Source organism: Excalfactoria chinensis, chromosome 7 (assembly GCF_039878825.1).
Source record: "Excalfactoria chinensis isolate bCotChi1 chromosome 7, bCotChi1.hap2, whole genome shotgun sequence".
In the NCBI taxonomy this organism is placed as follows: domain Eukaryota; kingdom Metazoa; phylum Chordata; class Aves; order Galliformes; family Phasianidae; genus Excalfactoria; species Excalfactoria chinensis.
In genome coordinates, this window is record NC_092831.1 from 18,503,433 (window position 1) to 18,517,271 (window position 13,839).

Here is a 13,839-nt window from a genome sequence, read left to right on the forward strand (position 1 = left end):
TGTTATGAATTCAGAATATTATGGTCTGGAAAACATGATCACAACAGCAGTAATGGTATTAATAATGTAGCCACAGGAGATAGTTACATTTCCTGGCTGTGAGCTTTGGAAAACAATCTCACTAAAAGCAGCATCTGGGATTCTGTTGGGTCTCGGTGACTTTATATCACAATTTGCTGGTAAAGCGATACTTTTATCCTAATTGCTAGTACTGCAAATTTAGCCTCATCTCTGCAAGTCACAGAGATTTATTCCTCTTTGCTCATCAGCCATTTTTCCATAGCACACACCATTACTGATATCTTTAATTTACATTTCCTACAGGGAAAATTATTGAAACTTAATAAAGTCAATAATGCCCAAAATGAAAGACTTCGGCTTCCTGGGTTGATTAAGCATAAATAAAAACAACCCAGACAACCCCCAAACATTCCTTTTTTTCTGATTAAGCTGTTCAGATTCTGAATGAGAAATGCGGTTGATCTACCGAGACAGTTTCCAGAGCAGAGCTGTATTTTAAACTGCAGTCACATGCCCTGATGTAGCTGCAATGAAAAGCACAGCGCATGCTGAACTGCTTTGCTTTTCGTGCTGGTATTTGTGGTATTTGATGCTGAATAACGCTCATTTGATTTTGTTGATTGTTTTTTTTTTTACAGACTGCTATTGAGAAGTTAACCCATGACTACCTAAATCTGTTTCATTTTCCACCATTAATTAAGGCAAGTCTCGTTGTTTATATAAGAAGGGCTTCTGATGTTGGTATAAATACTTCACTGCTCTTGTGTCTCAGCTCTCTGCCGTTGGCAGGAGGGTGAGGCAGCTGCTTACACAGGGGCTCCACCACTGCTTCTGACAAATGTGGAGGGTCACCAGCAGCAATGGTTTGCATGATAACAAGTGGTTTGATAATAGATGTTGTTTTCAATGAGGATCCCAGATGTTGTCATGAAACCAGTGCTGGGTCTGATCTTGTTCAACATCTTCATCAATGACCTGCATGATGGGATAGAGTCCACCCTTGGCAAGTTTGCTGACTATACAGAGCTGGGAGGAGTGGCTGACCTGACAGAAGGCTGTTCTGCCATTCAGTGGGACCTGGAGAGGCTGGAGAGTTGGGCAGAAAGGAACTTTTGAGGTTCAACAAAAGAAAGTGTAGAGTGTAGAGAAATAACTATATGTATCAGTACAGGTTAGGGACTGTCCTGCTGGAGAGGAGCTCTGCAGAAAAGGACCTGAAGGGTCCTGGTGAACAACAGGTTGGCCATGAGTCAGCAGTGTGTCCTTGTGGTCAAGAAGGCCAGTGGTATCCTGGGCTGTATTAAAATGAGCATGGCCAGCAGGTTGGGGGAGGTGATCCTCCCCCTCTACTCTGTGCTGGTGAGGCCACATCTGGAATACAGTGTCTGGTTCTAGGATCCAGTTCAAAAAGGACAGGGATCTCCTAGGGCAGCAGAGGGCAGCAAACAGAGGGCAACAGAGGGCAGCAAAGATGATAAAGGATCTGGAGGAAATCCCAAAGGGGAAAATGGAAACTGAAAATGTGCTGTGATTGCAGTGCTGGTGGCTGCTGCAGTGTCATAAAACTGTGGAGCAGGAGCCAGCCAGCATCTCCCAGCAGAATCATGGCCCTCTGCTGTGGGCGACAATCTGAGCGGCAGGCTTGTGACATAGGAAAGGCAAATCCTTGTTCCAAGAAAAGTCCTTGCTTCTGCCTCCTAGAGGGCTGAAGTAGGTACAAGCTCTCACCTTTGTTTTTGTTTTTGTTTTTGCAGGACTCTGCGGGAGAAGCTGGGGAAAACGTAGAGAAAGTAGTGAATCTTGAACTCGTTTTTGGCTATCACTTAAAGCTGGGAAATGGTCCAAAGGTAATCTGTGTGTGTTGGATATAGCTTGGCTATCTTTTTAAGTACCCAGAGTGTCCCATGTCTTCTGGATGCAAAAAAAAATGAATCCTCTTGTTCTGGAAACAGCAGAGCTAATGTCAAGGTGGCAGGTAGGGCTGAGCAGTGATAGGCAGCCACGCCTGAGAGTGGGCATGGGAGAGCACAGTCTGCAGAAAGCTTTGAATGAAAGCTTTTGTTTCCTCACCAACAATTTTTCTAACTGTCGTTTCTGTAATTTGGGCTTTCGCTTTGTTCCCTTTATCCCAATGGGTGTGCACTAACAAGCCGTTTATGCAGAAGAGCCTATTCAAACAGAGGAGTTTAGTGGTGAGAAACAGTTGGGCAGCAGCACGTGCATAGTATCTGTGGACATGAGTTGGTTCTGCCTCAGCAGAAAGGTGGTGTCTGGCTCTGCAGCCAGGAAGAGATGGACGGCATGTGGCCTGTGTGGCTGGGGAGGATGGGATAGGTCCCAGTGAGGCTGTGTTCCCTCACAGTGCAGTGGGGAAGTGCAGTCCACTGCAAACAGCAAGACCTCTGTGCCAGGGTGGTAACAGGACTGCCAGAGGGCCGCACCCTGACCAAACCTTGGCTCCGTGATGGTTCAGGTACCTCTTGGTACACCCAGTGTAGTGGGAGCGTTGATGACCCCAGATGTTTCTGCAAAGCATTTCCACCACGTTGTCTGTTCTCAAAAGCGAGGATTATCCCATGCCTTTCATTTTCTTTATCCAGCCTGCCACGGACTTTGAGTTCAAGGGTTTTAGAATTAATTATCTATGTGAAAATGGTGTGCAAAGCATTTCTGAGTTGGAGTCAGGGGTTGCGACAGCAGGATTTGTTTCCTTTTGTATTTGGCAGATCTGCATTGTGTGTCCACCCCAAACTTGTGGGTGGCTGACTTTCATCTTGTGTTATCTGACTGCTTTGCTTTCAGGGCACATTGTTTGCAGAAGTCTCTTGATTTCAGTACTTAGTGGCGCTTGCAGAGAAAGCATTTAGGTTTGTACTTAGTAGGAACTTGGACTCGTACTGAAATCATTTCATCAATCTGAAAAAAGCATTTTACTTTTTGTCTGGAGATTTCCTTTTTTGTTTGTTTGTTTCTTTTATCTTGAGCACATTTTTCCTATGAAAATCTTCTTTATCGCTGTGTGAATTACTTAGACTTTCTCAGTGTTCTTGAATGCAGGTAGCTTACAAGCTGTAGAGCTGCTTTTTTTGTAGGCATACATCTTTCCCTGCCATGTGCAACTCCACAAGGAACTAAAAGGCTATGCAATATCTCTTGTCTCACTTGTATTTCCTGTACAGGCTGTGAGCCATAGCACAGGGAGGTGGGCAGACACGGGAGTGAACAGACCTCTTGAGAGTTGCAGGGAAATTCAGTTTGCCAGCTGAGTTTGATGACAAGTAGATATGTTAGCTGGACAGCTGCTGTGAGCAAGTTGTTTGAGTGAGCTGTGCATAAACACCAGCAAATCATGCTCTTGTGCTTACAACAAAAAATTTGGCTAGCTTGCTTCTTTGAAAACCCCTGGATATAATCTTCTAGCTCCCCTAGAGGCTGCTTTAATGCAACTGCTGCTGCCATCACCCACGTTTGTTGTGAAATGGAGACACTGGGGAAACCAGGATTGAAGAGTTTCATTTTCCTTTACTGTCCCATTTTTGTGTAAGAGTGGCACCTGTTCCTGTAAAACTGAGTCAGCAGAAGCATTCAGAACATGCTTTCTGCCATCTTTATAGTGAAGATATAGTGATTCTGCCCTGGTCCCCTGGGCTGCGCTCCTACCAGTGATTGTAGCACATCTGCTAGGGTAGGAGTATTGGCACCTGGAAGCAAACCACCCCATGTGGCCAGAAGTGCTCTGCCAAAGCCTGGCATAGAGGCAGGTGAGACAAGAGCGTGCTCCCCATCCCAGCTAAAGCACTAATGCAGCACAGCCACAGTGATTTTTAACAAGGGTCCTCCAGGATATGCTTCAGGATGGTAGCTTTATCTATACACCAGATGTTCAGTCTTGTCTGTATACTAAATGAAATGTTGACTTCCCAGTATGTGACCTTACCATCCTCGGATTTGTTATCTAATTTAAACCACATCTTCTAGTGAGATTATGTTGGTTTCCACCAGCTGATAGACGCAGTCATTTTGTTACAGTTTCCTTCCCTTTTTAGCTTCATCTTTAGAGGTGATGAAAGCTCAGTGACCTTTGTGCTCTCTGAATGCATCAGGAGTGAGCGCTGCAAAGCTAACCTGGTTTTTAGAGGTTTCTTTTCCAACTCTTTTAGTTCAAGTTATGTGGTTACTTCCATTTACTTCCTGTTAATGACCTTTCTGTACACAATTCCCACTGAGCTGAAAGGTGATAGCTTTAGACATTTTGTAAGAATTTCTATTCCACAAATTAAAAAAAGTGGGGGGACACCAATTAACTCCAGGATACCAAAGAGGGTCAAAAACAAACCCTGGCAATTGTGGCTTGAGCTGATACACAGAACTGCAGAGGGAATTTTCAATGGTTTTCTCATCCTAGGTGGCTCATTAAAATTTCCCAATCAGGGAAAGGTGTCTGAGCCGTGTTGGCTCCACACGGATGAATCATCCAACCCCTTAAGAAGGATGGTTCACAGTCCTTTTTGTCTCCTGTTGATGCATTCCTTAGTTTTGGTCCTCAGAAAGGCAGATTTCACCATGCCTTTGGGTGTTTTCATTTTTGCCGACTGTGGCACAGTCTGACCTACATCCGAACACAAAGCCTTGAGGGTGGCTCACCATTTTTTTCCTCCTTTTCCCCGTCTCTCTCCATCACTCCATTTGATAATGTAAGGAGCAGAGCCTTGTCAAAACCATTTGCTATCTGAACTATTTTCTAGCCTCAAATATCCAGACTGGCATATATTTTAATGCTGTTATTTAAATACATAATGCAAAATTGAATGCTACTTTGTAGAGAAATTGTGACCAGCTCTTCATGTGGAGAAACATTGGCTGGCAACATGTGGAAATACCAGACAAAACAGTGCTATAACATTCATTGTAACTGAACTGCAGTTTCATGAGGGTTTGAGACCATTTCCACTACTTCTTCCTCTCCAGCCTCCCAATATGTTGACTCTGATAAAACCTTTCTTTGCTCTATTAAAAATAATTCCCAGTTCGAACAGTTATGATATAACATGTTCAGTTTGCTAAGGTTCTCAGCACATTACAAACATGGCAAAAATGAAGCAGTGGCCTAGGTTGCAAATTAGAAATTCCAGTTTATATGTTTTTCAGTTGTATTGCACTATCTTTATCCTACCATTCCTTTGCAAGATATTTGCAAGTCGCTTGGCTTTCTAGCATGGGGTTATCCAGCCTTACCTCAAAACCTCATTCAAAGCTATGTCTTTAATTTCAGCTCAAAGCATGATGCTCTCACTACTAAAGGCTGAGTTAATGAGAGCAACAGTGGCATTCTGATAAGTTTAATTTGCTTAGACTCTGATAGGTAGTTGGTACAGGAGGAAATACGTTGTAAAGGCAAAAAAGCAATACCTAAGATGTTAACTGACACCACAGCCATATATGAATATAACCAGCAAGAGTAACTGCTGTCATTGCAGTCTGCCAAGGCAGTGGGTTGGTGGCAGTGCCAGACCTGCAGTGCAGGTGTGTTCTTCCCAGAGGGTTTTCTGGGCCATGTCCTGGCAGGACATGCACAGAGGCAGCCCCATATAAGCAGGGCTGTGGTACCTGCTCTGCTCTGCTCCACTCTGTTGTGTTTCCCCAGCAGTGGGCGGGAAGTGCCCTCACAGCATAGTGCCCACTGCAGGGCCTGTGCTTTCCCTGCATTCACTGGAGAAGTGGAAGGCTGTACGCCTGTCCAGGCTGGGTCCCAGTTTGCTACAGCCAGTGCCTAGCAGAGGAGCATGAGGGCTCTGGCTTTCTGGGAGGCCGAGCCAGTAACACCAACACATCTCTTGCTTTGTTTCTTTGCACTGTAAGGCCGTCTCTCTGACAAGGCCTCCCCTCCACCCATGTTTTTCTCTTCCTGGAGTGAAAGAAACCAGCAGCACAGCCACCTTGTCTTGCTGGAGCCTGGCTGGCAACAGCCTGCCCTGACCTGAGACATGAGCCATTGTTAAGGGTATAACACATTTACATATTTTGCAATAAAACATCAGTTATTTGCATTACTGTGTCAAGTTTTATTTGATTCTTTCACCTAAAAATGACTCATTTTCCTTTCTTGTATTTTAAAAACCAACTACTCTAAGCTTGTTTGAGAATAATCAAAAATTGCCCATTTAGCTAGAAGTCATTTTCTTTTCAAAAGGCAAATGTTATTTAATCTTTCAGCTGTTCATTGTGCCATCATAAATACTTTCTTTTCAGCACAGTTGTGGGGACTGAAATGAGCCCACTAATTGCCTCCCATTTCGACTGACATGTGGTGGTTTAGTGGAAAGAGAACACAGCGGGGAGAAGGAAATAGGAGGCTGAGAAAATGAGAGCTAATTATTTTCACTGCCTCATGTCAGGCTCTGTGTCAGCCTTGTTTTTACAAACTGGAAGGTTTAGCACTAAATAAAACAAACTGGCGTCATGTTTTTATATACTGGCAGTGTCATGGAAGCAGCTGCACATCTCAAAGACAATATAATGCCTGCATTCGCATGGACACCATCTGACAGCCACTGTGAGCCACTGCTAATGAGGATATCACAGTGGTGCCAAGTGAAAGGTGCTGAATTATGTATGATTCTTCATCAGTGCAGCAATAGTCCTGTACATCATTATGAGACATTGTTTTGCTGAAGAGATTAAAACATTCTTAGTTCCAGACCCTGCAACCTATACACGCTACAAGAGGTTATTAATGGAATTTTTAGGGAGAGTTTCTTGTGGATTTCTTTTTGGTTAAAAATATCTCATGGGACAAAGCCGTGGTGGGTCATGACACTATATATATAAAGAAGAGAAGCAAATTAACCATAATTGTGTTATCTTCCTTTAAATCCAGAATAATAAAATATAGTGTAGCAGGGTGATACATAATGATAAATAACCCAAGTGCTGTCACTAGATGTTCAACTCTAATGCCTTTAAAACAGCAGGTTTCAGCAGCTGAGATAGATAATAGCTAAGAATGTAAAGGAGCTTCTGGGGACCTAAATCACCAACATGCTACTACTTTTAGTACCAGCATGACTGATGTTTTTTCATATTTGTTTCATCTCACGTTACATCTTACTTTTCTTCTAATACCCAGTTGCCTGCTACAATCGCGTGCCTATTTTTTTCTCTAATCATAAAAAAAAGTAATAAATAAGTTTATTGCAACTGCTGATTTTGAAATGAATCCTGAACTTGGGCCTCCTTGGGAAAGGAGGTGTCACCCAGCGAGAGTTTGAAGCAGTTGTTGCAGGAGACATGTTTGTCGTTTAAACCTGAGCTTTTTCATTTCCCTTTCTGTTGTTTCTTTCTAAAGATGTTAGTACACGTGGGGTTAAAGGAGCATCGTCGCCACACTAAGCAGGAGCCTTAATTTTCAAAGTGTTCTTGTTTTCTGTTTTGAAGCTGGGAAGTGGCTCAAAATGCATTTGTGATTTGCTTTTCTGCTTCTGCTATCAGTTACAGAGGCTGCCAATTTAGTAGCTTTATCAAAACGTTATTCAGAAGTGTTTTCCACCCAAAGTTATACTGGTTGTGCCTCTCCATTACAAAGCCAGATTTTATTTATTTATTTATTTATTTATTTAACAAAAAGCTGAAATTATTTAAATCAAAATTGAACAGGTAAATATTGAGAGATAGTTTGATGTTTGAATTGCAAGATGTCTCGGGGAATCTCTTTGGAGCATCTTGTGTAAATATATTTGTCAACAAGACATTTCAAAGGAACCGTTTCCAAATTATTTCCCTCAGTAAGGCAGTTACTGAGTGTAGCCTCGGTCCAAGAAATCTTCTGGCTCCAGTTCGTCAAAGATTTGAGTTATATGCTCTTGGTTTTCTAGCCACATTTTTGGTTATGTGATTGAACATCTCTCTCTTATTCTTTTGAAAGTAAGAACTAAAAAATCAATTGGAAAACAGGGAAATATGTCCCTTTTTGTGGTTTCAAACCTGGCTTTATTTACTGTGTGGCAGAGCAGAATGGCTACAAGCTTATAAAAAAAGCAACCCACTACTCCTCTTAGAGATTTCCCAAGGACCTTGCTTCTAAAGTCACTGAGCTGCTTGTTTTTTCCTTCCTTTTCTTTCTTTCCTCTTTCTTTTTCTGTCTGTTATTTCTTTTCTGTCTTTTCAGTTTTTCTCCCAGCTTCTCCTTACTCTGTTTTTATTTCTCTCTTTCCTGCACTCTGCTGACTCCATTACTGTAACACAAAATGAAAACCTTTGCAGATAAGACACAGGCTTTTGATTGACCAGAGAGCAAACATTCAGTGCTGTCATTTTCTCTTTTGGTCTCTGCACAGTGTGCCTGGAGAGGACCCCGAGGAGGATGGAAGATTTCAGGGCTGGATTTTAAGGATGGGCAAGCATGTCTCTGCCTCTAAAGCTGTGGCTTGTAGCAGGGGAAGGCAGTGTTCGTGCAGGGCTTGTGTATCCACAGCTGCATGGGGCAGTCTGATTTGTTCCTGCACAGATCACTCCTCTGTGCGTGGCTGATCTGGCAAGGGGCTGCGTGCTGGCAAGTGCCCACTGCGTGTCAGACCCCATACTGACAGGGTCTGTCAGCCTTGTAGATATGGGAGTTTGATTTACAGGGTTAATTGAGACAAGCTCATTCTTTTCAGATGTGGTATGTAAGGAGCAGAAAACCCTGAGCCATGAAGGTGCAGGAGCCCTGGCATAGGGCAGCAGGCAGCTTTGGCACTTGGCTTGGCACCAGGTTCATGGCAGGAGATGCACCAAAGTAGCTGGGTGCTAATGATTTTTATCAACACGTTGGTCTTTACTTGGCTGAGGTGGTTTTGTCCTTAAGCACTTTGTCTCCTATCTCAGCTTAGGTCTGCAATAGAGAATTTAGGTAGCACAAAATTAGGAAATCCTATTAAAAAGTCTGGCAACAAAGACAGTGCAGACAGCAACAAGAGTACAGGCTCTGAGAGGCAAGGAGTCAAAACCAACTTCCTGCACTGTTGCAGTTCAGTCACACAGCATGAACAGTCCTCAGCTGACAGCCTGTGCCATGTCATGCTGCACCCACCCGAGAAGAGGCAGCCCACAGCACAAAGCAACAGGATAGAAAAAGGCCATGCAGTGTGATGCAGTCTGTGGTTATGAGATGGAGGCATGGAGTGACTTTGGTGCCTTTGTGGGTCATTCAGGAAAATGATGGCAGGTCTGGAAGCTGAGCTCAGTGCATGCAACAGGCTATGGCGGTGCTCAAACCAACTCCCATGTCCACTCTCCTCATAAAACTCATAAGCTTTCAGTAGGGACAGATGGACACACCGGGCCAAATGATTTCATAAGTGTCATTTGTTGCCACGATTTGGAAATGATTATACTCTGGTTTTCTTTTATCTTGGAATTGCCAATTCAATGCCTGATTGAAAGCTTTGAGACTTCTGAGGGCTTCCTGCGTTACATTTATGAGAGATGCACGTGCAAACACTAGCAGATAATCGCATGTATGGATGGGTATTTCTTAGGCTGCTGTACATTCGTGTGTGCAAATAACTGCTTCTGCCAGCCCTTGGCCCTGAGCGGCCATCTGTGTTCCTGTTGAAAGTTTTTGCGTTTTTGAACAGCCTTGAGGAGAGGACTGCTTCCTGCGAATACCAAGACTGCAGCTGCCTGGCCAGCAGCATGTGGGGATACTCCTGACCCTCAGGCACACCTGGAGGGGCTCCTCCTCTGCCACGGGCAGTCCCCGTCCAGGCTGCACAGAGATAGAGATGCCCTGCTTGGTGTCAACCCCCTTGTCCCTCTGGGAACAGACTTCTGAAGGAGCACAGTGCACTGGACAGCATCAAATCCCAAAATCACCTGCTTTGGTCTGCAGCACATCTGCTGTCCCCTGCAGGAGCCTCCCTTGTCATTGGCAGGGACACTGGCCCCAGTGCTCAGCCTACCTGATATGTCCTGCAGGATGCAGCCAGAGCCATCAGCCTCTTGCAGGCACCTCCCAGGCAAAATGCCAGATTTGGTGCTATGTTCAGCCCGTGGGATCATTTAAAGATACCTTTCACTGCTTTGGTTATGAGACTTGCTGTTTCAAAGCTGAGCTCCCTTAAAATTACCAGTGCTACTGGAGGTGAGAGGAGCTGAGGATGCTCAGTGCCTCACTGGGTGCTCAGGATCTGAAGGAACTGAGCTGCACTAACCAGCTCATCTTCCTGCCCATTATCAGAGCAACTGTCCTGAAAGTGCTGCACATGCCCTCTGGTCCTTAGTTCCCAGGTTCACCAGGAAGATGCTCCGAGGGCCAGCTGCCAGCTCTGGCTGTGGCTCCAGGTGATAGCTTTCATGAGTTGTACCTCACCACCACTGCTCATATGGGCATGCTGTGCTGCTGGGTGAAGTGCTGCCATCCTGGGCCCCTCCAGGGGACCACTGAGGACAGTCAGATCTGCCAAGGTGGCTGCTGTCTCTCAGAGGCACCTGAGCAGGAGGCGAGCCAGAAAACGCAAGGGTTTTCTATTAACCACACTCATTGTAAAATGTGCATATACTAAAGCATGTATATGTTCCTTGCCTTCGTCATTGTTGCTGGTTTTATTTTTTCCCACTATACAGTGATGGCTAGTCTTTGGTTTTTTATATTTTTATTTCGATTTTTTGTGTTCTAACAGTCCAGCATTCTTTTTTATTATTATTATTCATAGGACTGTAAATGGAAAATGTACATGGAGATGGACGGGGATGAAATTGCAATAACCTACATAAAAGATGTGACATTCAACACTAACCTACCTGATGTAGAGATTTTAAAGATGACAAAGGTATTTACAGCCTTAAAGCTTTCACGAATTCACAGATCTCAAACAAAGACATTAAAATACCACAGCAGTCGACTTTTGTGCTTGCAGAAGCTCAGTCTCTTGACAGCTTTTAAATAAAATGCACATTTTAAACAGATGTGTATCATAATAAGAGTTAGCTATTTTGGTTCTCTTTTAAGCTGACAATAATGTTACCAGCAGAAAAACAAGAAAAGGAACTAATTTATATTTTCTAGTTTTAATTCCATGTTATACCATCTGAATTTATTACCCCTTTTAAAGATGAGAATGTTAAAAACGTATGTTCCTTTTCAGGAGGAGAAAGTGATTTAAATGTTCCAATTTGAAACTTCATGTGATTTGTCTGGGTTTTTTTTCTCTCTCTCTTTTTCTTTTTTTGGGAGGCGTTGGGGAATGATTTTAGAACTTTTACATGCTTTTAAAACTCCCTCTTTCATGCAGAGATGTGTTCCAAACACTGAAACCTGTCAACATGTTGATCACGGGCATACAGCCCTGCACATCTGCAATTCAGTGCCACTGGGCATTTACCCTATTTGAGTAAACCTGCCCGAAAGCAGGTTTTTTTACCAGCCAGCATTTAGACTGCTTTTACCATAAGCAACAGAAGGTTTGTTAAAACACAGAATGCACTGGACATTCTGTTTGCTATTATTTTAATTGATTGTTTTTATTAATGAGCTCTACTTAATAGCAGCTAATATAATAAATGAAAAAATACACATTTTCATTACCAGTTAGAATGCTTCCCTAATGTGCACCGATTTAAATACAAAACAGAAACAAACAAACAAACAAAAAAGCCCTCTTGAGTGCCCTTAACTGCGGATTTTTGTTGCAAAATTAACGTTTTTTTTTTTTGTTTTTTTTTTTCTGAAGGAAAAATTGAAAGTCATACTTTCAACAGAATATTAGGGAAAATTTGTCTTAGAATTCTTGTATTTAATGTCATAGGCATACTAAGACTATTGTTGCAGCTAGGGGTTTCTTCACTGTTGTAATTCTAATGTTGTTATTATGTCATTGCAAAATAGCTTTCTGTTTCATTTCCAGAAATTCCATCTTCCATTTAAAAAAAAAAAAAAAAAAAAAAAAAAAGAAAGAAAGAAAAGAAAGAAAAAAAGGAAAAAAAGGAAAAAAAAAAAAAAAAAAGAAAAGGCTTAAAGCTAAATGTCACAGTCTCCAGATACAGTAGCATTAGCACACACTTCAGGATTTGTATTGTATTATCTGTCAGGGACTGTGTCCAGGAATCTTTATTCCATGTGTGTGAAACTGAAGAAGGGCAATGCCCCCATGAAAATATTCCATGCTGTCATACCTACAGTTATGTATAGAAATCTCTGCTTCATTCCGTAAACAAGGAGGTAAATAATTTCAAAGTATGTTTGTCCCATAACATTTTTAGATGCTCGCAATATGGAAAAGGCTGAGAAAAGGCACAAGTTAAGAAGTACTTTTAGGGTGTTTCAGGGACAAGTCAGGAGATGATGAGCACCTCATAAATCACCACTGTGTTCTTTTCAGCCACCGTTTGTTATGGAGAAGTGGATCGTGGGGATCGAAGAACACCAGTCTGTAGAATGCATTGTTACATATGAGGTAAGTTCTAAGAAACAACAACATGTTTATCTGAGATAACCTGTATGGGAGCTATGGCAATAGCATCCCCACAGCTCCGCTATATCCTGTAATCAAGTCTCAGCACCCTGTAATTAATTGTGAAATCTAAAGTTTGGAGCAAAAGCTGAATGAGATGTACAAAGTCTGTGTCCTCAGGCAGCTGCCTGGGACGGCTCTTTTTTTCAAGGACAAAAATTCCTTTTACTTGAAGTGTAACAGCCAGCTTGCTCACAATATTGGTGGCTGTGGGTTTGTTTTTTTTTTACCTTTTCAGTGAAGTGCTAATTAGGAGAGCTGAGGAACAACAGGAGAAGAAAGAGAATGAAAAGTCAAAAGTAAAAGAGTAAAACCAAATATCAAAGACAATATAGCCATGTAAAAAGACATAAATTAGCCTTTGTAAAAAGAACTTGCTGTAGCTTACAGAAGTGTTTTTATGAAGAGTAATACTGTGCTTCACAGTGAGACTACCAGCTCTGTCCTGGGCAAGGAATCAAGCACTGATGGAGCGATGAGGAAATATCTTGTACCTTTTTGGTTTGTCTCAGAAGTGAAGAGCAAGAGTTTTCTGTTGCTCCAAGTTTCTTTCAGCCTTTCAGAATTGCAGTCAGCATGGCTCCTCCAAAGGAAGAGCTTGATACTCCAAATGTGGAGTGTCCTCCTGCAGAAATACCTACTTCTTTTAGCAGAAGGCGCAGTCTATTTGGTGATCACATTATAAGACAAGTAGAATACTCTTTGCATTTGTAGAAGAAGGCCTTCAGATCTCTCCTCCACGTGGTGCATGAATTGGAACACTTACTCACTGCCACATTTTTAGCATAATCATAAAATACCAGCCAAAATTATCTAGTCTAAAAATACATGAGAACTGGCTAAGTGGTTTTGCAAAACAAACTGTATTCGCAGTGCTGCTGCCACCCAGGCACAAGTGGAAGTTCCCGGGCAGGAGAGCTTAGTGGGTTGTATGTTGCTATGTCCTCACATGCTTTGTGTCCTTATGTGTGTTGTGTACTTCCTGAGCAGAGCGACGTTCGAGCTCCCAAATCCACCAGGCATGTCCAAGCTATCTGCTGGAGCAAGGTGAAAGCACAGGATGAGGTCAAGGCGGTACAGCTTATGATACAGACCTCACTCCCCAACTCAGAGGGGCACTCACGGAGCAGGTCTGACTCAAGTAAGTTGCTACACGTGAACTGCTTACCTCTGTTGCTGGTGTGGGCAAAGCATTTATGTGGAGAACAGCAAAAAGACAACGCTATTATTCTCATCCAACAACAGAGCACCATCTTGCTGCTTCAGCTGGCATTGTGGTCCCTATGACATCTTCATGAGCACATGCAGGAGCATCCTGGCATGTATGACT

At 42.8% G+C, this 13,839-nt stretch overlaps 1 protein-coding gene across 1 annotated transcript in view; it reads left to right on the forward strand.

Annotated features, from left to right (window-relative positions):
* The window catches only part of MAP3K20 (mitogen-activated protein kinase kinase kinase 20), an 85,223-nt gene that overhangs the window by 67,241 nt on the left and 4,143 nt on the right, over positions 1–13,839 (forward strand). The window contains exons 14-18 of the mRNA XM_072341607.1: positions 660–722; positions 1,776–1,868; positions 10,713–10,829; positions 12,378–12,452; positions 13,500–13,650. Of these exons, the coding sequence (XP_072197708.1) occupies positions 660–722; positions 1,776–1,868; positions 10,713–10,829; positions 12,378–12,452; positions 13,500–13,650 (499 nt within the window). The remainder of the gene's footprint in view (positions 1–659; positions 723–1,775; positions 1,869–10,712; positions 10,830–12,377; positions 12,453–13,499; positions 13,651–13,839) is intronic.